Source organism: Melanostigma gelatinosum (assembly GCF_949748355.1).
Source record: "Melanostigma gelatinosum genome assembly, chromosome: 20".
Classification (NCBI taxonomy): domain Eukaryota; kingdom Metazoa; phylum Chordata; class Actinopteri; order Perciformes; family Zoarcidae; genus Melanostigma; species Melanostigma gelatinosum.
Window position 1 is genome coordinate 139,613 of NC_136653.1, and position 26,969 is coordinate 166,581.

General features: G+C 47.2%; 1 protein-coding gene across 1 annotated transcript in view; it reads right to left on the reverse strand.

Moving 5' to 3' along the window:
- The window catches only part of hecw1a (HECT, C2 and WW domain containing E3 ubiquitin protein ligase 1a), a gene marked incomplete at its 3' end in the record, with an annotated part of 71,371 nt that overhangs the window by 18,905 nt on the left and 25,497 nt on the right, over positions 1-26,969 (reverse strand). Inside the window, exons 7-15 of the mRNA XM_079292271.1 lie at positions 18,020-18,162; positions 17,678-17,778; positions 9,850-10,811; positions 8,763-9,342; positions 6,671-6,769; positions 3,328-3,481; positions 2,640-2,743; positions 2,276-2,382; positions 1,394-1,579 (exon numbers count right to left, since the gene is read on the reverse strand). Of these exons, the coding sequence (XP_079148397.1) occupies positions 1,394-1,579; positions 2,276-2,382; positions 2,640-2,743; positions 3,328-3,481; positions 6,671-6,769; positions 8,763-9,342; positions 9,850-10,811; positions 17,678-17,778; positions 18,020-18,162 (2,436 nt within the window). The remainder of the gene's footprint in view (positions 1-1,393; positions 1,580-2,275; positions 2,383-2,639; positions 2,744-3,327; positions 3,482-6,670; positions 6,770-8,762; positions 9,343-9,849; positions 10,812-17,677; positions 17,779-18,019; positions 18,163-26,969) is intronic.

Genomic DNA, 26,969 nt, shown 5'->3' on the forward strand with positions numbered 1-26,969 from the left:
AATATTGATTCAGAACAAAGTCGGAATGGAAATTTTCATATATTTTATTGCTATTATGTATGTTTATCTAAAGAGGGGGGTCATGTGCGTGTCTCTGTCTGTCTGTCCGCAGACCACCTCGCACACTACTTGACCCATCTGCCACTCATAGTTGCAGTAATTTAGAAGGAAAATTGAGGATTTTATATTGTCATTGACTGCTGATGCCTCATCGATCTTAATTCAATTTCAATTCAATTCAATTCAATTCAAAACATATTTGAACAGCCCAAAATCACAAATCACAAATTTGCCTCAGAGGGCTTTACAATCTGTACACATACGACATCCTCTTGTCCCGGAACCCTCACATCGGAACAGGAAAAACTCCCCCAAAAAACCTTTAACGGGCAGAAAAGAGGGAGAGACCTGTGGGAGAGCAACAGAGGAGGGATCCCTCTCCCAGGATGGATTAACCGGCCGGTAGGAGCTGCAAGTGACCAACGACTGCTGCTGGAGCAAACAGCATGAAAACAAGCCTACCTCGTCTGTTGACAGACACATTATGGCCGTTGTCGTGGCTCAAAAACTGACATCCGTACAAAAGTCTGGTCCCGAGCTCACCTTGAACCAGAGCGTCCTTAACGATCATGGATCACCTCCCGTCCGTAACACCACTGCCCTCTGCAGTCGGCACTCTCTGCAAATTGATAACAATCAACCCCCAGGTCTTTTCCTACATCCAAAATGCTCTCACGTCGATGTTTTAAGGGACTTTTTTGGCGGGTATATGGCTGGAATATCGGTTCCCTCTCACTTTTACAGCTCTTCTTCTCGGCTTCAGGTGAGTGGTATGACTCTCTCACACACAAATCAGACCGTCGCAGTTCAGGTTTGTTTGTATGTTTTTCAGCAGGAATGGTCGATCAGGGCCTTAGCATGGGCCAAGGTAGAATCCATCGACTCACGGGGCGGATACACACATTACTACTCACTTTACTTCAGATCAGACTGCCCTTGTAGTTGTGTATGTATTTTGTGTTTGTTAAATGAATAGTAAAAAGACAGAAAAGCTGTCTTACACCAAAAGGAGGACAAACGATCGGACATGTTGTTCCTCAAGTATCACAGACCATCTCCACCACACTGCATTGAGAGGCTGTGTGTATTTGCCGGCTTCATACTGTGACCTTCCAGTTTGTGACTTCATCTACAGTCCACATGAAGGACTCTGACCTTCTCTGGGGTTCATGCTGCATGAAACAACATGATCAAAGAGCTGAACATGAGGATCAGTCCAGTGTTTGCCCTTTGGTTATATAGCTTTGCTAGCATTCCAAGTGTGACTCAGTGCCTTCTCCACGCTAACACCTGTCCCCTCCAGTTGAGGGCTCCTTCTGCACACCTAACCTACCTTGCCCTGGGGGTCGGTCTTGATCTCCCAGCCTCTTGGCAGCTCCAGCTGAGTGTCTGCGAACCTGTTGAGGAAAACCACCAGGTCCCGGTTATGTTGGTAGCGCTCAAAGTTCCTGGCATCGCGACGCACCTTCAGGATCATGTGTTTCACACAACTGCTGCTGGTGAACATCCGGTAGGCCGCCTGGACAGAGAACAGGGACAAGTTTACTTCTCCTGGTGAGCCTGACACAGTTTATTACACAATATCAACCAACGAACATAGATTTCAAGCTGACGCTGTGGCTGCTGAACAGCAATTGTTTCAATTCAAGATATAATTTCATTCATATTAAAATAATAGTCAATAATCTATATTATTCTTTCAGTCAAAATCTCATAAAAAATAAAGGCTCACAGTACCTAAGCTCATTGATTATAAATATATAGTACATAGTAAAACAAACAAGGCTCAGTAATTTCCCTTAATAGCTGGCCTTAGGAGGAAATAGTGCCTTTGTTGGGGACTACTTTCTGCAGCGGATTAATCCACATTCGGTGCTCTAGTAGTGAGTATTTGTGGCAGCAGGACGGTTTGTGTGGGATTGGGTCACAATCAACGTGTGTTCATGGTGAGAAGGAACATGTTAAGAGTGCAACATTGTAGCGTTTCAGCGGCTCGATGACACAGAGGGAGAAGATGTTTTTGAGGCTAGATATAGATATAGATATAGATTCAGCATGGGAAGCATTGTACAATGATGAACTGGTCTAACAGACTTTTTCAACACTTAAAGAATGAATGCACTCTATCTGCTACATCTGACCTGTAGCAATAACTATAAAGTTCTGAGCACACTATACTGTAACGAGGTATCAGCCTGTATATGGGGAGACTCACATAGTTACTGTGCAACACAGTGAAGAATTCTGGGTGTGTGATGAACTTGACAGCAGGTGATTGGAGGAGATGGCTGATCTTCTGGTGATTGACGGGGGAGGCGGGGCCTGCAGACAGAAGATAGGGGAAGTACTTCCTCAGTATTTCTAAGCGCTGAATATAATATTCAGCATTAAAATGTACTGCATCAGAGGATTGTAGGTGACATTGGCATCAACAGGACCTTCAAATAGTGAAAACAGGTCAGTGGTCCCACGAATATGCATGAGAACAGCCCTAAACAACGTCTCTCTGTCGTCTGCTCCTGAGCTGGCATGACAAACGGAGGAGTGAGTTCAATCAGTGAGGAGGCTCAGCACTGTACCTGTCTGAGGAGCATCAGGATCAGTCTCCGTGCTGCCGCTCCGCTCCAACCTGGGACTCCCCCCGTCCTCCTCTGTGGCCATGGTCCTCTGGATGTTCTGGTACCTGCACAAACAACAAGCCGTCCTCTAATACAGGAGGATGAAGACGGAACTCTTTGGCTTGTGAAGTTGTATCATTTTATAATAGAGGGTATCTGCACCGTTCACAAAGAGACATGTCACAGTTGTTGATGTTATTGCATATTCATTATAAAATGAACCTCACAAAGGTTGATTAGCTTTCCTTTCCAGTCACCAGATGTCAGCCTAACTCCACCATAGGACCAGTATGCAGCTACGAGTCCTCTACTGACTCCCCCTCATCGTTTCAGCTCAACATCATTGTTTGGTTGATATAAACAAAACAAATACATACATATATATAGATATAGATAACATGTACGGAAGCCCAGAGAGGTAGTGTTCTCCATATTACACAATGCACCTCATTAAAACAAGAACCCTTCTAGTTTTAACATGATACATTGGTATGTTGTAACAACTTGAACATGTTTTTAAAGTGAAAAAGAGTCGTTTAGTGCTTAAAGAGAGATGAATATGCTCAATATAAATGTATTTTTATCAGCTAAGATTGGTGTCCCAGTATAGCACACAGTGTCTACTATCATCACGTGTTCCCAGCCTGACCTCCTGTTGAGCTGCTCCATCTGCTGTGTGGACCCGGAGCGGGGGATGCCGTGGCTACACTTGCTGCTGTGGACCGGTCTCTGCCAGGTCGTGGTCCGGTTGACATGGTCCACGTAGAAAACTCTGCCGTGGCTGTCGATGCGAGCTTCCCAGTCTGAGGCAACACAGAGGGGGAGATCCGACAGTTACTGGCTAACTTTCTATTCCGCTGTTAAGAGCGTGTTGGTTTAATCCCGGTACAGTGCACTGGATGCAAACCGACCTGTTCCTGGATGTCATTAACCCTGAAGAGCAATCAAGAGACGCTCAGGATTATCTTCCCTGGTTGTCAACCGACATTCATAACGCCTTTTACTGTTTATTGCCGTGTTGTTTTTCTGTTTATTCAAAAATATCTGAAGCTTCTTTTTCAACTGTACTCACAATAAGACACATTCAATTATTTGTAATAACAATAAACAGCAAGCTCTGAAGTTCAACAAACTATATAAATAGCATATCAATTCTCACTTTCATAATCACTCACTCTAAATCCCTCACGGACATTTTCCAAATCTTTTTGCCTTTGACCGCCATCCACTCACAAGGAGTTTCTACTCTCACTCTCCCCATTTTCCCACAGCTTGATGCCATATGCACGTTATGAAGCCAAGAGCGAGTGGATAACTAATCCCTTCATGCAGGAGCTGAAGCCTGCCTCCAGGATCCCCACGGCTTCAGGTCTGTTCTTGACAAGCTGATTGGTCGTAGGATCCAACCGACGGAGCAAATGATGAGAGAATAATAATATGTCTCTTCATTTTCGGAAAGAAAATCAAACTCATGCAGTGTCCACCTCTGGTGAAAACTGCAGAACAATCTAGTAGAACACAACGTCTCCTTGAAAAAAAATGAAACAAGTGAATTCGTCTGGAATCAAAGTGTGATATTTCATTCATAATCTTCTCATCAAGCCAACATGCTGTGAATAAAAGACTGACTTGTTATCACCTTATGAAGTTGTTGTGGTAAACACATCCAGCAGATACAGAGCCACATCAACAGCTCTCTGACATAATGTCAGGGCACGATTAAATGAGTGTTTTGTAGTTGTATGAGCAGGAAGACAGATATCACACATCCAAACCGCTCTAAAGACTTTCACAACTGACGTAGCGACTGTGGCTCAGTGCTGGAGCGGCTCGTCCTTCAATCAGAGGACAGGCGGTTCGATCCCCGAATGTCGATGTGTCCTTGGGCAAGACACTTAACCCAAAATTGCTCCCGTAGCTGTGCCTACGGTGTGTGAATGAGTCTGATAGGCATGTGGCACTTAGCCCCTGCCATCAATGTGTAAACGGGTGAATAATAGTAGCTTTGAGTGGTTGGAAAGACTAGAAAAGTGCTACAAGTACAGTCCATTTACCATTTAACAGTGTTTAAACAGTGGTCAGAGAAAACTCCCTCTATTCACTAAACTAAACTGCAGAACAGCTGATATCCCCATTGCTACCATCATCAACACTCAATTACCGTAAGAGACCAAAAAGAGGCGTATAACCAGACTCATCTCCACAGCACTGAGTCAGCGCTAAAGAAAGGTCCCCACACATTATCACTCGAGTACAGGGGGGGAGAAACAATCAGTCGCTTTGGGCGGCGCTCAGCCCTCAGGACGAGGAACAAGAACTCTGTTGGTTGTAATGAATGCTCTGCACGCATGCAGCTGGTGTGTGTATTCAACATCACGAGTTTTACAAACTGTCTCCTCTTTTGGCAGTGACGTATTACAACTAAACAACTACAACTGAGATGAACTTGCAAAGATATTCAAATAATTTCATTATATTTTGAACCGATAATATCCTTTTAGTTTTTTCGTTAGTTTCAGTTACAATAATAACCCTGGTACACACACACATTCCAGTCCTGCCCATCATTAGGGAGTTCCGTAGCCCTACTCCATGTCATCAGGCGGAAGGTGGATTGGGTAATGTAAAGCTAAATCCCACTGCAATTGACCTGCACATACTTAAAGTCCAGGTGGAATGAGCTTCACACTCGGTCAGGTTATATTCTGGAGAGAATGGTTCGTGCTCTCAAAAAGTCTGTGGCGTTTCTGAATTGTGCATTTGTTGTTTTAGCAATTTCTCTGGTAAAAGTAATACATCTTTTCTGGTTCCAGCTCTTAAATGTGTTGATTTGTTTGTCTGTTTTATTCCATTAACACACATTTCTATGACTGCTGGTCTGGTGAAATCATTATTTCATATTCACCACTTCTCGACTCCAATGTGTTCACTCGGATCACTAGGGCAGGGGACAACTGTACCCCACCACAACATGGGCTTTACACCTGTAAAGAATGCATGGGTATTGTTGGGTTCACATGAACAAAAGGAAACATTAATGTCACTCCTACTATTTCTTCTATTTTGGAGACAATAATCCTCAACGTTTTGAACTACAGTTCCCTTGATGCTTTGGGAGGTACACAGAAAGTATAGTGGTGCCATAGATTAGAGGAGTTAAGTTGTGAGCCACTGGAGCCCTGTATGATAATATTTGTTTTCACTCTGGTAAACTGCCACCATTAAAATAATTCAAGTTCTGGTGTTATAAGGCATATTTATTCTTTTATTGGACTTTTTTTCATGAAAAAATGAAATGGGATCCTCACATGGTTAAAGTCTCACTGAACCTGAAGATATGTGTGTCATGTTCACGTTCGGCTGAGCGATGGCTCCATTAAGGAGTGTGATTTCTGATGCAACATGTGTCAATCTGGCCCTCAGGGTTCTGAAGTGCATCATAGCCACTGCTTCCACCGTCGTCGTCATTTGTCGCTCAACTAACGCTGCGGAAGAATGAAACGAGGGGTGTCCATTAAATGCATGTGAGAGATAGTTGATATGTTGAGGGTTATGAACTACACAACTCCACTGTAAATGTAGAGAAACCGAAAAACAGGCTTTGTATCACGCAACACGAATTGAAACATGGTGTGTGAAAGGGGCTGCGGACTCTCAGGTGGATGGTGTTGTAACGGCTAAGTGGAGTCTCCTGGGAGATGACCTTCCTGCTTTGAATCAGCGAAGACCAGCGAGCCATCCAGCCACCCGATACCGAGTACAGATCCAACCATGAAGCAAGCAGCAGGACACCTAAACCTGCAGGAGGCGTGCTAGGAGGGAGGGTGACATGGTGACATGGTGACGGCAAACACACAGGAGATGGAATAGGATTGGAAAGCACACACACTTACACACTCACACACACGTGGCAGCATGCACCGGACTGAAACATGCAGACCAAGGTGTAGGGATGCGACTCCAGAGTAAGACTGTGAGGCGTTGCTTCTTACTTGGAGGTAAGGCTTGGTCAGTGGCAGCAGGAAAATGGTTTAGGTCATGGCTGGGTCGCAGGACTGGAAGATGGCCGACAGGAGGGGAGGAGCCTGAGCCTACGGGACATCAGAGAGACAGTACGGGATAAATGAGCACGATGCTGGGGACGCACACAACCACCTGGCAGGCCGGGAAATGCTGAGTATGCAATATTATATATAAATATATAATGACCTGAATGCTTCGAAGTTTTGACCCTAAAAATCCCAAATTGACCATGAGTAATCTCACATTAGTCCTTCTGCATCAACATGAATTATTATTACTGTGAGTTATTCTCTGACGGGTGTAGCACTGTTTGTGTGTGTGTGTGTGTGTGTAAGGGCACACTATGTGTGACACAGAGTGATACAGTTGGATACAGTGAGCCGGCCTGTACTGATGCATGTTCTGCTTGTGAGGTATGAAGTAAAGTGTTGTTCACTGAAACAAAATAAACATGATATCCTTCAAGAAGCACATATCTAAACTGCAACGATATTGCCTCGTTAAAAACGAATAGAAACAAAATGCAGCCGAAGGGTCACAGGTTCAAGTCCCCACACGGACCAAGTATGGAGCATGGACTGGTAGTTGAGGATGTACCAGTTCCCCTCCTGGGCACTCCCGGGGTGCCCATGAACAAGGCACCAGCCCTCCCCAAAAGCAACCAAAGACTTCAATAACATCACCAGCATCATCCACACATAAGAGCTCACCACTGTGTGGAAAGGACAGACAGCCTGAATGCATGCAGAACAAGGGACCATTTCACTGGATCGGGTCTTCAGAGGAACCTGTGATCTCCTGTTCTACAAGGGTGAGAGAATCCTCTTCAGAAGAGGACCTCCTCAGGTTGGACACATTCAATCATCAGAAAGTGACAAATACGTAGAAGCCGATTATTCAAAAACAGTTGTGACACGATGCTTTTTGTAATACATATAGTGAATGGATTTATGAAATTTGATCCTGCGGGAGGGGATCAGGGAACTGAAGAGCAGGGAGAGAGAGGAAAGGTTCACGTTTACATTTGCAAACGAGGCATTCTTTTATCAGACGTGCTGATTTGCATGCATTTCCTGTTGGATATTAGTAAAACAATTCTTGTTTCATTTTGTTGACATATTCGAGTCAACGGTTTTTATTGAGGGAATTATGGATATGTCTTTGAATCATTTTTCCCCATGTGTTTATTAACACAATGTAGTATAAATCAGTCGAATGAATGAATGATAAGTGAACAAACTTCAGAGTATAGCGAGGAATGAAAGTGTAAAGGTTGGTGTATGTAAGAGCTGCTGAAGTGGAGATTTCTAGATCAGAGTCTGAGAACAAAGTCATTCAGAGAAAAGTCTTAAATAGTCTTAGTTTAGTTGGGGAAATTTAAATCAGATCAGATTTACAATCAAGTGACAAATTAGCGAAATCAATGTGTGGACATTTTGATTTAAAATGAGAAAGAAAACATTGAGGTGGAGAATGTACCGGTGTGTTTATGGGTAAAGAAAGGAGGAACGAAATGGAAAGAACAAACCTGGCAGGGAGTCGGCAATGTGCTGACTGCAGGGGAATCTCATTTTGTTTCTGTGTGTGTGTGTGTGTGTGTGTGTGTGTGACCTACTTTTCTATCACAGTCGTCCCATAAAATGTACACATACAGTATAAAACATGAGGACATATCCAGTGAAACATCGACAGGAGTTGAGTGTCGTATTTCTGCACATCTTTAATGAGATTAGCTTTTCGTTTATTACTTATTTCGTTTGCAAGCTAATAATGCAACTTCCTTATTCAGTATTTAAATTGTGAATTGTTAATTTAACTTCCAAATGTATATCTCTACCTTTCTTTTATAGTTGACACTGATTGAGCTTTCAACTTGTGATTGCTTTCATTTGAAGAGCTCTTTAATTCAAGGATGTGTCAGCAGTGTTTCCCCTACAAATGAAATAGAATGAAAGCCACAGAGGCCAGCTGTGGTATTGAAGACCCTCGTGTTACCATCTGAACCCAGAATGAAGCTGAGGCTCCAGCAGACCACCAATAAGAAGCCATGTTTCATCTCACCAGTGTTGTCTCCATCGCTGGGTCCCGCCACAGGCGGCTCCCCCTGCTCTCCTCTCCTGGCCTCCTTCAACCGCCCCGTCCTCCTCTCTCCTCCTGCCGAGCCCACCTCCTGGCCCTCCGCCGTGTGGCCGGCGTCCGGTACCGACTCGAAGGCGCTCTCCTCGTCTTCGTCTTCGTCCTGGGAGGAGAACACGGTGCTGCCGGAGAGTCTGTTGCTGTCCACCGAGGAGAGGCGGGTGTGGCTGCAGAAGCGGCTCCTCCCCTCGTAGCCCGAGTTGCTGTAGCACGACGTGCTGTAACAGGAGGTGCTGTAGCAGGAGGTGCTGTAGCAGGAGGTGTCGCAAAACTCGCACTCGTTCTCGCCCGGGTGTCTGTGGGTGCTCCCGCCGACTCTTCTCCCTCCTTCGTTGCTGGAATCCCCCTCCTCGCTCTCCAGGCAGGAGGGAGACCGCCTCCTGACGGCTGTGTGTCCTCCTCCCACTCCATCACCCTCCAGCAGCTGGTTCAGCTCAGACAGACGCTCAATGGAGAGGCTGCGTGGTAGGGAGCGCCGGCAGCAGGGGCCTGGACACTCTGGGACCTGCAGGAATACAAAGAGGCTTAAACCCGCTGTTCCGCTCATTTACTGGAACCAGCGTACCGTTAGCATGAAAACATGGTGGAATTATCGAGCTAACACTAGCCAGCTCACTAGCCAGGTGCTAAATAAGTAAAAAAAATAATTAATGCTTGGAAAGCACATTGCATATGTCCAGATAATCAGTCACTAGAACTGATTCACCAGAGTTTGTAATGTGCTAACGAGTTAGCTGCATCGGGTCTGACTACAGGACGTAGATTCATTGGTCTAATCTCAGAAGTGCCCTTCAAGATTAGGGCTGATCCAAAACAGCAGATGGAGTTTTGAGACATTTTCAACCATGAAATTTGGTAAGAAATGTCAATATTAATACCAGCATTGATGTGTTGGATCCAGTACAGTCATCTTCATAAACATGTGTTACTGCTCTAACAGCTTATAGTTATTAGACAGTAGTTAGTACAGTGTTTGGCTACACGACCCACTTCTGTCCATAACTGGCCGTACCTGAGAGGGAGACTGGGTTGTATCATCCTCTTCCTCATCCTCCTGCCCCTCCTCCTCTTTGGAGGTTTTAAGTGTTGGTGATGTGGAGGTGGTGTCTTGGTTGCTTGAATTCTCTCCCTCCTCCTCCTCCTGGCTCAGGGTTCTGTGTTGGGCGGAGGGGAGACTGTGGAGGAGGTGGTGGATCCGGATGTAGTGGGAGCGGGGCGTCTCCGGCTCGCCGCAGGCCGACGCGATCACCGTCTCCAGCTCTGACACCGGGAGGGAGCAGGGGCGGTTTTTGCGGCGCGCGGGAGCATGGGAGTTGTGGTTTGCGAAGAGGGATTGGCAGGCGCAGGGAATGCAGTTTCTGCCCTCCCCCTCTGTCACCTCCTGAGGGGCCCCTTCAGCTCGCTCTACAGAGGCCTCCTGGGATGTGATGTTTCCCTCGGTAGAGGCAGCCACACTGTTTGCTGACTCTACTACAGGGTTGTCAGAGTCTGGCTTTGGCTGTGTTTCCTTCTCAACCTCCTCTTCTTCTTCTACTGTCACCTCCTCCTCAGCTTGTGGCGCAGACTCTGCTCCTTGCTCCTCCTCCTCTCCCTCCTGCGGCCCCTCCTCCCCTACTCCCCCTTCTCCACCGCTCTCTTCCGGCTGTTCAGCTGGGCCCCCCTCCTTCTGCTCCACCTGTGGAGTCGCAGACGGGAGCTCCTCCCTCACTGTGCTCTCCTCCTCTGCAGCTTCTCGCTCCCCCGGAGTCGCCTCAGGCTCCTCCGTCTCAGCAGGAAGGGGCTCCTCGGGTGCGGGGGCTTCCGCTGCGGAGGCTGGCGGCGCCGAGGTCTCGGGGTCGTGGGGGGCGTCCAGGGGGAGGTCGGGCATGTCCGGCCCCACACTTAGTGTGTCATCGTCTGGTGCATCGGCGGTGTGGTTGTCATTCCCCCCCTCAGGACAGGCTGCCTCTATGACCAGGGAGATCTCCTCATCATCTGAGGACAGAACACATGGAGACGTTGGTGCCGTTGCATTGGCTGCTGTTGATCATATACTTGAGGCATGCACAGCGGGTTATAGAAGTCTGGTGAGCTCACTTCGTTCTAACTCCACACCTCCAGATTTGTTTCCATCTGAAACTGGATCGGACGCTAAGGACGTTCATCAGCCTTCACAGCTCCGTCTGAAGTCACTGAAGGCTTTACAGTAGAATTCCTCTACAGGAAACACACTTTGATGTCTTTTCCCTTTAAAATAGTGACGCCAAAGAAGAGGTCTGCTACATCGTCATCTGCACTTTTCTCCTCTCTGAGAGGCGTTGAGCGCAGCCTGGCAGCTGTCACAGAACCAAAAAAACCCAAACTATTTGCATGACAAATGAATAAATCATATGCATGAATTACAGATCTGAGCTCTTGAATTAATAATTACCTCAGTGGCAGGGCATTGAGGAGCGAGGGATTGTTTTAGACCGTCGGGCCATGGACAAATCAAATCGCTCACATTTAGTACAGTTTTGTTTTGAAAATGGAGTGTGACACTTATAGAGATTATGCCAGTTCAACAAGTTGTCTTATCTTCGACGTCCCTTGTCAACGCTGTGTTTAATGCTCTGTTGAGGCTCACAACAGAGGATGTCGTGTGCTGTAGATTGGAAAGCCTTCTGAGGATGATTTGTGATTTTGGGCTGTACATACTGTGGCAGCCGGAGGGGCAACCTCAGAGGAGAAGTGGTAGAGGGACGATATTGCCGGACATGGAGGCGGAGCCCCATGTCAGGGAGTGGAAAAGAGCGCCAAACCACCATCAGCCCAAACAAGCAACACCTGAGGAGGAGAGCCGAGGGAGCGACCACACCCTATCGGAGGAGGAGGAGGGGACTATAAAAGGGCCCCGGACACAGGAAACTAGGAGAGAGTAGGAGTGGAAAGAGACGGAGACACAGCAAACGCATTGGAGACAACTGGCTTACCCCTTGATCACCCTGGAACGTCTGACTACCCGCCCGGCTCCCGACCCCTGCCTGTACGACTACCCTGCTCCTGCCCGCGCCCTGGACCGTATGAGGAATACCCGTTGTGCACCGAACCGTGGAAGTGAACCCCGGCCATCCCTCTGGAAAGCGGACAGTGTATTGTTGAGTGTCTATCCTACCTCTATCCACTCTCTATCTTCAGTAAAAACCTCACTTGCACCATTTATCTACCGACTGGTTGTGTTTATTGGTCCGTGTTGTCGTGAAACCCCCTTGCCACCCCGGGGGCTGTCACAATTTGGTGGAGAATGTGGGCACAGTCCGGTTCTGGCAACACTGACCGATAGACCGACCAACCCAGTAAGCATGGCCACCCCGGTGCCATTTCAAGAGCTGCTAGCGGGGCTAATCGCTAGCAACCAGGAAACCCAAAAACGCCACGAACAAGCCATGCAAGTACAAATGCAAATCCTCCAAGCACAGCAGCAACAACAATACCAACAGCAAGTACACATGGAGCAGTATATGGCGGTACAAACCGAACGCGCGGAGGCGATGCAAAGCGACATCAAGGGCATGTTACAGACACAACAGGAGCAACGTACCGTGGAGAAAGCCAACCCGGCGCGCTTCCTTCTCAAGCAGACGGCAGCTGACGATGTGGAAATATTTTTTCAGATATTCCAGACAACGGCACTCCGGGAAAAATGGCCAGAAGAGCACTGGGCTGAGTTGATAGCCCCCTTTTTGATCAACGAAACGCAAGTAACGTATCAGGACTTAGAGCGCGCTGGAAAAGTTGACTTCCGGGTGTTGAAAGCGGAAGCGTTACAGCGATGCGGGGTCACGCTGGTACTAAAGGCACAACGATTTCATGAATGGACATATGACACCTCCCTTTCTCCGCGAGCCCAGATGCATGAGATCAAGAGGATTACGACGGCCTGGCTGCACGCAGAGCCCACCGAGGTGTCGCCCACCGATCGTGTCGTCATGGACAAATTCCTCAGATCCCTCCCGTATGAGGCAAAAAAATTGGCCGGCCAGAGAAACCCCCGCAACCTCGAGGAACTGGTAGAGATCATGGAGGGTTACCACGCAGCACAAGCGTTAGTGCGTGGGGGAAGAAACCCGAAAGTGGAGGGGTCCACCCGCAAAGAAAAGATGAGAACGGAGGAAACTACCTATGTGTCTCCCTCCTTTCCCCCAGGCTTTCCCCGACGTCGGCCGGCGGGTGGACCGGAAGAGAGGAGGTGCTACCACTGCGGCGAGATCGGGCACATCGCATGGGAATGTCCTCACCGCCAGGACGCACCCATGACCACGGCCAGTGAGGGGAGTCGCCCATGCGGACTGATTACCGGATGCTGGGCCACTCACGAGGACCTCATGCCCCTCACCCCGGTCAAAGTAAACGGCCGCGACGCCTCCGCGATGGTGGATTCCGGGAGCGCGATTACCTTGGTGAGACCTACGTTTGCTCAGTACCCGCTCCTAACCGGCACCCGAGCGGTCACGTGCATCCATGGGGAGACCCGCGAATACCCCACCACCGCCCTCGAAATATACACGACGAGGGGTAGATACGTCGGCACTGCAGGAGTAGTGGAAGGACTCCCCGTAGAGGTGCTGGTCGGCCGAGACCTGCCCGTGTTCCAGGAGCTGTGGCGCAGCCTGGTGGTGAAACCAGGTACGACCCCTCACCGAAAGTCCAAGAAGAAAGCCATCTGTGGGCTGGGGGAGGAGATCTCCACCGATCCCCTATCGGAAGGAGTCGCCAGTGCCGTGGCCCGGGCGTTGGTGGAGGCCACCCAACCCAACCCCGAGGACGTATATGCCACAGCCGTCGAGAACGACGGACCCTCCAGCCCCAGTGAGCCCGAAGGAGAGGCGCCACCCATCCCCGAGGAGGCAGATACCCCCTCCCTCGAAGAAGAGGAGCTGGCCGGGCTGTTCCCCCAGGACCCGGAGGAGCCCATCTTACCCGGGCCCCTCACAGGGAGGTTTGGGACGGCCCAGTTGGAGGACCCCAACCTAGCCCACGCCCTTCGGCAGGTGGCCGCCGTAGACGGACGACCACTGGACGGGGTAAGAGACCTCCCTCCCACACATTTCTCCATTTATAACGGGCTCCTCTACCAGGTAGTAATAAAGGACGGGGCCCCCCTCAGGTTGTTACTGGTACCACGTCCTTTCATACCCTCTGTCCTCCAGTTAGCCCACTCCCATATCTTAGGTGCCCATCTAGGAGTGGAGAAAACCCTGGAAAGGGTGAGGGCCAGGTTCCACTGGCCCGGAATAAAAAAAGCCGTGGAGGATTACTGCCGGAGCTGCCCCGAATGTCAACAAGTGGCCCCACAACCCCATCACAGAAACCCGCTGGTGCCCCTGCCGATCATCACCGTCCCCTTCAGCAGGATCGGGATGGACCTAGTGGGGCCCCTACCCAAGACCAACCGGGGACACAGGTACATCCTGGTGATAGTGGATTACGCCACCCGGTATCCCGAAGCCATTCCCCTACGCTCTATGGCCACCAAGGGCATTGCAAGGGAGCTGGTGATGTTGTTTTCCAGGGTCGGAATACCGGAGGAGATTCTCACCGACCAAGGAACCCCGTTCATGTCTAGGATCATGAAGGATCTGTGTGGCATGCTGAAGGTGACCCAACTGAGGACGTCGGTGTATCACCCCCAAACGGACGGACTAGTAGAACGATTCAACCAGACACTGAAGAAAATGTTGAAAAAAACCATGGACCAGGACGGGAAGAATTGGGACCAACTGCTACCCTTCCTGATGTTCTCCATCAGAGAGGTGCCCCAGGCATCTACCGGATTCTCGCCCTTCGAGCTCCTGTACGGTCGACGACCCCGGGGGCTACTCGACCTGGCCAAAGAAGCCTGGGAACACCAACCCTCCCCCTACCGCACCATGGTGGACCACGTCGAGGAGATGAGGGTGAGGATGGCATCCCTCTGGCCCATCGTCCGAGAACACATGGCCGAGGCACAGGCGGCCCAAGCCCGCGTGTACAACCGGGGAACCCAACCCCGAGTGTTTAACCCAGGGGATCGGGTGTTGGTCCTGGTACCCACGGCGGAATGTAAGTTTCTAGCCCGATGGAGGGGGCCGTATGAAGTAATGGAGAAAGTGGGGCCGGTAAACTACCGAGTCCGGCAACCAGGTCGGAGGCACCCGACGAAGGTTTATCATGTGAACCTGCTCAAGAAATGGGTGCGTAGGGATGCCATGCTCTGTTTCTCTCTCTCTACCCTCCCAGGAAAAACGGAGCCAGTCGAGGTACCCGTGGGAGAAGAGTTGACCCCCCGGCAGAAGCAGGACGTCCGGGAAATGGTGGATCGGTTCCGGGACGTGTTCTCCCCGGACCCCGGATACACCACACTGGTGCAACACCGGATAATCACCGAGCCCGGGAAGAAGGTGAAGCTAAGGCCGTACCGCATCCCCGAAGCCCGCCGGGGGGCGATAGAGAGGGAGGTACAGAGTATGCTGGAGGCCGACATCATCGAACCCTCGACGAGCGAGTGGTGCAGCCCTATAGTGTTGGTTCCGAAACCCGATGGCTCGGTCAGGTTCTGCAATGACTTTAGGCAGCTCAACGCCATCTCAAAATTCGATGCCTACCCGATGCCCCGGGTGGACGAGATGATAGAGCGCATCGGGAGGGCCAGATACATCACCACCCTCGACTTGACTAAAGGCTACTGGCAAGTGGCAGTAGCCCCCGAAGACAGGGAAAAAACGGCCTTCACTACGCCCATGGGACTGTACCACTATAAGAGGCTGCCGTTCGGTCTCCACGGAGCCCCCCCCACGTACCAGAGACTGATGGACCAGGTACTACGTCCCCATCGAGAATACGCGGCAGCCTATCTGGACGACATCGTCGTGCACGGGGAGGAATGGGGGGCTCACCTCCAAAGACTGGAAGCCGTCCTGAAAGCTCTGCGAGGGGCGGGGCTGACAGCCAACCCCAAGAAATGTCGCCTCGGCCTCCGGGAAGCTGACTACCTGGGGTACACCATCGGCCGCGGCTGCGTCAAGCCCCAGGTAGGGAAAGTCGAGGCGATCCGGGAATGGCCCCGCCCCCGCACAAAGAAACAGGTACGAGCATTCATTGGGCTAGCTAGCTACTATCGACGGTTTGTTCCCCAGTTCTCTGCTCTTGCAGCACCCCTGACGGACCTAACAAAAAACCGGCTGCCAGATCGGATCGTATGGACGGCAGAGACCGAGGACGCCTTCGAGAAGCTGAAGGAAGTACTCTGTTCTGAACCAGTGCTGGTGACCCCGGACTTTACGCAACCATTGGTGGTACAGACAGATGCCTCCGAGACCGGGGTGGGTGCCGTCCTGTCCCAGCTGAGGGATGGAGAGGAGCACCCGATCACATACGTAAGCAGAAAATTATTACCGAGAGAAACGAGATACGCCACGGTCGAGAAGGAGTGTTTGGCCATCAAATGGGCTCTGGGGGAGTTGAAATATTATCTGCTGGGACGACACTTTACCCTGGTCACGGACCACGCCCCCCTGGTATGGATGTCCCGTTCAAAAGACAATAACGCCCGGGTCACACGCTGGTTTTTATCCCTTCAACCATATGCTTTCTCTGTTGTCCACAGATCCGGGGCCGCTCATGGAAACGCGGACGCCCTGTCTAGACGGGACGCCCTAGGTTCCTGGAGCAGTCCTCCCCCCAGGTCGGATTTAAGGGGGGGGGTATGTGGCAGCCGGAGGGGCAACCTCAGAGGAGAAGTGGTAGAGGGACGATATTGCCGGACATGGAGGCGGAGCCCCATGTCAGGGAGTGGAAAAGAGCGCCAAACCACCATCAGCCCAAACAAGCAACACCTGAGGAGGAGAGCCGAGGGAGCGACCACACCCTATCGGAGGAGGAGGAGGGGACTATAAAAGGGCCCCGGACACAGGAAACTAGGAGAGAGTAGGAGTGGAAAGAGACGGAGACACAGCAAACGCATTGGAGACAACTGGCTTACCCCTTGATCACCCTGGAACGTCTGACTACCCGCCCGGCTCCCGACCCCTGCCTGTACGACTACCCTGCTCCTGCCCGCGCCCTGGACCGTATGAGGAATACCCGTTGTGCACCGAACCGTGGAAGTGAACCCCGGCCATCCCTCTGGAAAGCGGACAGTGTATTGTTGAGTGTCTATCCTACCTCTATCCACTCTCTATCTTCAGTAAAAACCTCACTTGCACCATTTATCTACCGACTGGTTGTGTTTATTGGTCCGTGTTGTCGTGAAACCCCCTTGCCACCCCGGGGGCTGTCACAATACATACATTGAACTGAAATGAATTTATGAGCATGGATTGTTCAAGTGAGAGCACAACTCCTAAATTGGTCGCATATAATTTATTTCACATATTTAATTATTCATTCATTCATTTTCTATGACACATGCTGAGCTCTGTAAGTGCAGAAAACCAAAATGGAATCAAGTTAATCACCAGCAGCAGGGTTCTGCTTTAACGTACAGCAGGTAAGAACGTTCGATGTACTCAGAGATGAAGCTGAGATCCATTGCTCTGTTCATCTGTACCTCATCCTCCTCTGATACAAATGCCACCCTTTTGTAAAAGGTCGGTTTCTTTTATTAATTGTATTTATTTATTCTAATCTTACTTTATTATTATTGTATGTATAGTATATATCATCTAATTAATACCCTGTGTGTATGTATGTATACATGTATGTATGTGTATACATATTTAGATATATACTCACTATTTGCTAAATTGTTAGAAATATTTCTGCTGTTATTTGTATCGTGTGCCTTGTTTTTTGAGGTTGTGTGTCAGGGTCTAGATTGCTGGACGGCGTTACGCCTGATGTACCTGCGTGAATAGTGGAGGTGAGCTCGAAGCGGAACTGCAGCTGACCGCAGACATGATCCGTTGGCAACCTGCGACCCAGAGAGTAGCTCACTACCCGATCCCTGTGGACAAAAGACAGAGAGGGGCCATGAAAAGAGGGCGGAGAAGACGAGCGGTAAAGACCGAATAAAATGAGAGCTGAAATCAGATGGTCATGTGAGATTAAACCGGCCCACACATCCTTCATCTCATCCTCTGTGTGTGTGTGGGCTAGCTTCCACAGCTCTACTTGAATCATCCAGCACGAGAGTAATATTTGGACTCATCTCACACTGCATTACTGGGTGTGGTGTTGGGTTTTACCCAATGGCGTGTTTTTCCAGCAGCCTCTGGACGGGGACGGAGAGCTTCCCCAGGAAACGCTTGATGATTGGCCGACTCTTGGCAAACTTGTCCTTCACCTCGATCTCCAGGACGTCAGTGGGCACAGACACGAAGCTGAACCTCTGGAGAGAGTTTTGTATGAAACATAATGCAGCCTGGATTATGTAAACATACGTACAGTATTTACCACCAAGATGAATGTATCTGGAGAATGTTTAAACAATAGCTGTGTTTCTATTCAATTATCTCCTGAATTTAAACAAATGTTTTGAAACGTCACAAAATTTGAAATGTCTGTTTCCATCAACTGGTGTAGAGCAAATACACTCGTTAATAAACTAGTTTGGTCAGAAGTTGGAGCTATAGGCTACACATGGTTGTAATCTGCCAGTAAAAACAGTAGAAGAAGAAGTAGAGGTTGCCAACCAGAAACAAAACAAGTCATCACGGTCATCTAACATCTACGAGAGGACAATGGAGAGAGTTTGAATAGTTCTTTCATGTCAGCTAGTATTGGCCGTGTTTCTTGCTGTCTGAAGACATATTAATATATAGGAAGTGTTTCCATATCCCGTTAAGTGCAGCAACTTATTTTAGACAAGCGGTTTTCTGACTGCGGTCCAAGCTTCTTCCACGTCACTTCAGAGCCTGCAACTGTAACTGCCTCCAAAGCTGTTTCCTCTCTCTTTATCTTCACCTCTACTTCATGACTTCTCTCAATGTTGTCCTGCATTCTGAAGCAGGAAGCGTATCACAACACATCACAGTTTGATAGCCACTGGCTTTGAGAAGTGACTGCTGGCAAATTATGGGTGGAGCATCAGATTATTGCTTACATAGGAAACTAGAAGTCCCGTCTCTCGGTCGTATGCCTCAGCCAACCAAGTCGCAGTTTACATACATGTCCGCACAACATGTTTTATCCTATTAGAGGTTTGGGTGAAATGATCATCATTACCATATGAATTCTGTGAGGTCACACTGACCTTTGACCATCAAATTTAAATTTGAGTGGACGATTGGGCAAAAGTTGAAGAAACGTACGGACTGACGGACAACTGAATCTGAATCTGAATGTCTTCACTTAAGTGAAGGACTGAATGTCATTTTGCAAAGTTCTACAAACACCCGAAGCACAACATGACGACTGTTTGTCATAACTGTGACCGCTTTGGCTACAAATTACACATATCGGATGATGTTGAATGCAAAACTACGAATAAGCATTTTGCTGAAATACGAAGCAAAAATTGGTTATTTTAGCTCACTAGTTGTAGGTCCTGCTTCCTTGACAGATATCATCTGTACATGCAGTTCTAATAAGACACAACATTTTACTTTCTTTTTTTAGTTTCCACCCAAATGACATGAAAAACAACATCAATTCCCCAATATATTTGATCTGCCCCCTTCTCTACCGGCGGCTCTCGTTCTACTTATATTCCAGATTGCTCCGGCTTTATTCTACATCTTCTCAGACACACATAATTGAGGGAGACTGTGTGTGTGTGTGTGTGTGTGTGTATTAGCTGAGGCAGCTACAGTAGATTTCAGCTGCTGTCCTCTGCTAACCTTGAGCTGTACCTCAGCCAGCATGACAGTCAGTAACTCTGTGTGTATCACATCGGCTGTAAATAACAGTTCCTCCATGTCACGTGATGTTTCATTTCAATCCTAGTGCTGGAAGATGGATTAAAAAACAGATACAAGGAAACATAAATGGGGAAGCCAAGAACTGAGAATATGATGAGGAAATGAGCGCAATAAAATACAATAAAATGCATCTGGTTGCAGAACAGACAGAAAGAAATGAGAAGTGGAGGGGAAGAAAGGCTGGGAGAATCAGTGTGCAGGGTGATAAAGGAGGACGACGAAAAGGGAGTCGGAGTGAATCATTTACAAGATGAGCCAGGAGGGAGCAGACGGAGCGAAAGTGTGTGTTTGTGAGTGGAGGATGCGGGACGAACTCAATAAAGAGGGTGAGAGAGAGAGAGAGAGAGAGAGAGAGAGAGAGAGAGAGCGACAGAGAGGAAATGGGAGGAGGAGTATGTGCTGTCAGCAGCAGAGTACCATGTTAATCTCAAGGAAGAGGAGTGAAATGAAGCTGGAGAGGACGAGTCGAGGAGAAGCAGGAGGAATAAGGGAAGTTTAGTCTGTGTGGAAGATGTAAGAATCACTCTTAAGAATGCTGTTAAGACCCAATTTAGTTCAAAAAAGGCCCGTGCTAATGAGGAATAAGACAAATGTATCAGGAGACTTACAGCAAAGTGAAGGAGTGACCTTTACAGGGAGGGCCAGCGATCAGATACTGACATCGGACAGAGGGTCGATACTGACATCGGACAGAGGGTCGATACTGGCTCAAAAAGCTGGATTGGGTAACAATGGGGACGAGCGATTCAGTTCAACATCTGATTACACATACAGCACGCTGGTGAGGAAGCTGACAACAAACATGTCAGTTCTTGGATTGATTCCCTCATGCCAGCTACGCTACAAATATGTCGGCTTGATGTCCTAAATGAAATGTCTACGGTCCTTTGTTTTACAAAATTAGGAAAGGTCAGGCCTGATGTTGCCTTCACACTGTTATCTCCTCCAGACTCGATTATTGAAAAGCAACTTTATTCTGGTAGCTGCAGGCGGAACATCCGAAGAATGCAGCTGATGACTTCATTCAAAGCGCCAGTGCTGCTGAGTGAGAGATACAAGAGCAGTAAAGCAGGACCAGGAGAGATGAGGCTCCCTTCAGCACATGTGTTCTACAGTCAGGATCACAGCTACAGCAGCCGGCTCCTCACTTATTATAGGGTGCACGTACAGTAGTCAGCTCTCCACTGCTCGACTATAGCGATCCAAGCCTGGTTCTCTTGTTAGAAAAGATACCGTCTCTCTCACATGCAACTAGGTAGGTAATGGGACTTCATTCCAGCACCACTCTCCATGCATACAGCCGTGAGAGCTATAGCGTGGCCCAGTATCAGTTTCCCTGCCTCTCCTCACATCAAAAGATATTGATCCTGATCATTCAGGTCATTTTCATTGGGTTGTACACTGGACTTGCAATTATACTGTTATACGTAGGTCATGCACGTACTCAAATACTGTGAATATTTGCTTTGTGCATTTACCAATGACGCTGATCGCACTGGGCTTGTCTGCCAACATTCCGGCTATCTTTGCACACTATGTACATATGATGCCTTCCCCAGTTAACTAAGTTGTACATAGGTATTTGTACATTACTCCTGCAGTGCCCGTTCAGGGCGTGAACGTTCGGAGTGCTTCCCGGTTCAGAATGTGTCAAGTAGGTCTATCTGTGCTACAGGACATGCCTACTAGATTATATGTCCTTGAAATGGTCATAGTTTGGTTAGGTCAAAGCAGCAAAACTATTTCGTTAGCTTTACACACAAACACTACTTGGTTAGCATTAGACACAAACACTACTTGGTTAGCGTTAGACACAAACACTACTTGGTTAGCTTTACACACAAACACTACTTGATAAGCTTTACACACACACACTACTTGGTTAGCATTAGACACAAACACTACTTGGTTAGCTTTAGACACAAACACTACTTGGTTAGCTTTAGACACAAACACTACTTGGTTAGCTTTAGACACAAACACTACTTGGTTAGCTTTAGACACAAACACTACTTGGTTAGCGTTAGACACAAACACTACTTGGTTAGCGTTAGACACAAACACTACTTGGTTAGCGTTAGACACAAACACTACTTGGTTAGCGTTAGACACAAACACTACTTGGTTAGCGTTAGACACAAACACTACTTGGTTAGCTTTAGACACAAACACTACTTGGTTAGCTTTAGACACAAACACTACTTGGGTAGCGTTAGACACAAACACTACCGGTACTTGGTTAGCTTTAGACACAAACACTACTTGGTTGGCGTTAGACACAAACACTACTTGGTTAGCGTTAGACACAAACACTACTTGGTTAGCTGTAGACACAAACACTACTTGGTTAGCTTTAGACACAAACACTACTTGGTTAGCTTTAGACACAAACACTACTTGATAAGCTTTACACACACACACTACTTGGTTAGCATTAGACACAAACACTACTTGGTTAGCTTTAGACACAAACACTACTTGGTTAGCTTTAGACACAAACACTACTTGGTTAGCTTTAGACACAAACACTACTTGGTTAGCTTTAGACACAAACACTACTTGGTTAGCGTTAGACACAAACACTACTTGGTTAGCGTTAGACACAAACACTACTTGGTTAGCGTTAGACACAAACACTACTTGGTTAGCTTTAGACACAAACACTACTTGGTTAGCTTTAGACACAAACACTACTTGGGTAGCGTTAGACACAAACACTACCGGTACTTGGTTAGCTTTAGACACAAACACTACTTGGTTGGCGTTAGACACAAACACTACTTGGTTAGCTTTAGACACAAACACTACTTGGTTAGCGTTAGACACAAACACTACTTGGTTAGCTGTAGACACAAACACTACTTGGTTAGCTTTAGACACAAATACTACTTGGTTAGCTTTAGACACAAACACTACTTGGTTAGCTTTAGACACAAACACTACTTGGGTAGCGTTAGACACAAACACTACTTGGTTAGTGTTAGACACAAACACTACTTGGTTAGCTTTAGACACAAACACTACTTGGTTAGCTTTAGACACAAACACTACTTGGGTAGCGTTAGACACAAACACTACTTGGTTAGCGTTAGACACAAACACTACTTGGTTAGCTTTAGACACAAACACTACTTGGTTAGCGTTAGACACAAACACTACTTGGTAAGCTTTAGACACAAACACTAACGGTACTTGGTTAGCTTTAGACACAAACACTACTTGGTTATCGTTAGACACAAACACTACCGGTACTTGGTTAGCTTTAGACACAAACACTACTTGGTTATCGTTAGACACAAACACTACTTGGTTAGCTTTAGACACAAACACTACTTGGTTAGCTTTAGACACAAACACTACTTGGTTAGCGTTAGACACAAACACTACTTGGTTAGCTTTAGACACAAACACTACTTGGTTAGCTTTAGACACAAACACTACTTGGGTAGCGTTAGACACAAACACTACCGGTACTTGGTTAGCTTTAGACACAAACACTACTTGGTTGGCGTTAGACACAAACACTACTTGGTTAGCTTTAGACACAAACACTACTTGGTTAGCGTTAGACACAAACACTACTTGGTTAGCTGTAGACACAAACACTACTTGGTTAGCTTTAGACACAAACACTACTTGGTTAGCTTTAGACACAAACACTACTTGATAAGCTTTACACACACACACTACTTGGTTAGCATTAGACACAAACACTACTTGGTTAGCTTTAGACACAAACACTACTTGGTTAGCTTTAGACACAAACACTACTTGGTTAGCTTTAGACAGAAACACTACTTGGTTAGCTTTAGACACAAACACTACTTGGTTAGCGTTAGACACAAACACTACTTGGTTAGCGTTAGACACAAACACTACTTGGTTAGCGTTAGACACAAACACTACTTGGTTAGCTTTAGACACAAACACTACTTGGTTAGCTTTAGACACAAACACTACTTGGGTAGCGTTAGACACAAACACTACCGGTACTTGGTTAGCTTTAGACACAAACACTACTTGGTTGGCGTTAGACACAAACACTACTTGGTTAGCTTTAGACACAAACACTACTTGGTTAGCGTTAGATGTTGATAAAATTAGCTTATATACAGCTTAATCAGCAACTAGCTTATATACAGTTTAATTAATCACTAGCATATTTGTAGTTTTAATAACCATTAGCTTATGCAGCTCTATTAACCACTCATACAGTGCCCACAGCACACACTAGGGCCAGGTAGAAGCAGGAGGGAGATTACTGACTTAACTGCGCCACAAGGAACAGGCCGCCATCTTTAGAGAAGATAAGGAAGGAACAATAGACAGTGAGATACAGGGACAACGCCCCAGCAGAGCACACTTTTCCCAGGTCCGCTCTCATGCAACATTTCACTCACACTGATAGAAGAAGACGCCTTCTGGGAGGGGCCAATGTGAACGGACGTTCAGGCCTCCACCCAGGCTGTATACATGTACAAACATGCTCCGCCTGCTACTTTGATTTTAACAAATGGACATCAAGGGGTGGGAACCCTATATTAAGCTTCACACTGTCATGTCCAAGTGTGTCTCATGGTGAATCTCTGCGAAGTGCAACCATTAGACCCCATGCATGTTTAATTGTTTGGGCTGAATAACTCTGTTGATAAATAAATCTATTGCTTTGATATAACTATACACCTCTTGAGAGCTTCTGTTTCATTCTTAAATCCGCTCTAAGTGTGAAAGATAGCTATATTTTCACAACAAATTGGTGGAGGATGCGCGGGCAACTTTGATACAGAGCATATCGGATTGGAATGTTAACCGACCTCTCTATCTGTGATTTCAGAAAAAATGCGAGTCTCCCCGGAGGCTGGGAGCCCTGGTATTTGCCACCAGGTCGTGCCTGCAGTTCGGGAACAGTCTGATAGTGCCGGCACATCTAAAAGGTAGGCAGAAACCTATTTAACTGAATTCTGCATATTGTATTTATAGACATGATCCAAATTTTATCCGACTGACCGAACTGTGAGTATGGCATAGTCATAGAGTACTGGTAAAGAATAATCACACTGCTGCGGAGTTATTCAGCCCAGCCATTTGGGGGGTCTGTACACATGCGTGAATGAGTCCAGCAGAAAACGTCAAATAAAGACGAAAAATTGCGCTCCTGTGACAACGTAGATGTGAAGTAATGTGAGCCGTGTCGCGCGCCTCTTCTGTCGCGGTCACGCGCCTCGCACGAAGCACTCAAATTCGTGTCACAAATAGCGTAATCTTTAACGAAGTTTATAAGACGGTTTGGGCTACGAAGAAATTGTATAACATGACGGGGATATATGTATATGTCATTGATGTCATTGATAAACTGTATTGAGAAAATTGACTGTGGAATTCCCGTATTGAGACCACCGAGTCTCCTGGATCTTAAATCGTGGGTGGCGTTCAATGTAAAACAGTATTATCTCTGCTTAGAGTAAGCTTGACGAAGTTTTTGGACGAGAGCACAGACTTTAAGTTTATCGGTGTGTAGTTGATAACGGACGAAATTAAAGAACGTAACCAGAAGCGAAAAGGACCAGCAGAGTCCTGGGTTACTTAAAGTGTATTAAATTGTGTTGTTGATATACTGCGCTGATGGCGAAGTGGTTAATATAACGGTCTTCCACACGGTAGGCCCGGGTTCGATCCCCGGCTGTAACTTGTATTTTACAAAACGCAGCGGCCGTTGTGATGTATTAAAATAGCGCTGTTTTGTTTTGTGTGTAGAATAGGGAAAGAATTCATTATAATCTGACTGTTTTTTGTTTGCTGAAAAAGCAGTTTGTCATTTGTGTCGTGGTCAAGAGGTCAGCGATACGCAGTCTGTTTGCTGAGTTTGAGAAAGTGGATTAACTGTCGCGTGTTCAGAGCCGGCAGTGTGTTCCAATTTTGTTTGAATGAAAGTGAATGTTTGGAGCGTACATGTAAGACAGAGAGAGACAGCTGAGAGCTGAGAGCTGGTGTTGAGTTGATACAAATGTTCGTGCGTTCCTATGAGAGACAGACAGCTGAGATCTTGAATTGTGGCTGAAAAATGTTCGTGTGTTTCTCAGAGATTGACGGTCAGTTGAGCAGAAAAAAACACGCATTAGACACAGATGTTGCAATCACACACAAACATAAAAAACACTAGAATAGACTGAGAGACAGCTGAGGGTTAATATAAGTGTCAGTTTTACTGGCGTAGTTACAAAGACTACTGATTTATTGGAAAATTGTGTTCCCTAGAGACCGTCAGCAAAGTTTAAAGCGGAAAAAGAGCAGGGATCCATTCAGTCAGACAGACGCTGAGAAAATAGGGAGGAAAGCATTCCTGATAACAAAACAGGTGCGGCCGTAGGGAGTGTATCGGCTCCAAGGACAGAGAGCTGAAGAAAACTAAAAAGGGGGGGTTATGGGCATATTAGTTGTCTTACTGATCTGAGAAATTCGAAACCACGTATCATGTACACCAGCTCCTATCTAATTCAACTGCCCCTCTTCCCTCTCCATCCCCGAATCAGACACACACCCAGACACACACCCGTACTAGACAAAGCACCCCCACCAACTTCTGATCCAGACGATTCAGATGATCTAAAACATTGAGTTACAGCCATTGAATGAGTAATTCAAAAAACATAGAAGTTCTCACCTAGCAGGGGTGAAAAGGGGGATTTGTAAATAAAATATATTCATTCACTGTTAAATAATATGCCTATACTTGTAAAGCTTATATTGCGGAGTTGTGAGGTCACTGTAAGTAGGTCAAAAACGCCGAATGGGGCATTCCGTCACCCGTTCGCACGATAGGAACAGATACAGTGGCCCTGAAAAGTAACGCTTGCTTAAACCATCAGATTAGGGCAGAACACTGCCACCTTAAAGCAGGAGAAGAGTGTTCCTTTTTATCTATTCACACAGAGACTTCGAAATAAGTTTAGAACTGTATTCATTTCGTTCTCTTCACCTTAAGTGTTAATAATAAAGTGGATCAGCATTTCACACACACTGACGTTCCAGAGAAGGCAGGGTTTTGGACGTGAGCCAGTGTGAATGAAGCTGTTCAGAGCTCCATCAGGCACAAGAAAAGTTGGGAGAAGCTTTGGCTCCCTCTGTTGGTACTTCACGAACTGAGAAAAAAAAAAAAAAAAAAAAAAAGAACATTTTGACAGGAGTTTTGGCTCTTTCTGTGGCCACTTCAGGAACTGCTACAAGAACAGTGGACAGGAGCTTTGGCTCCATCTGGTGGACATTTGGGAATACATAT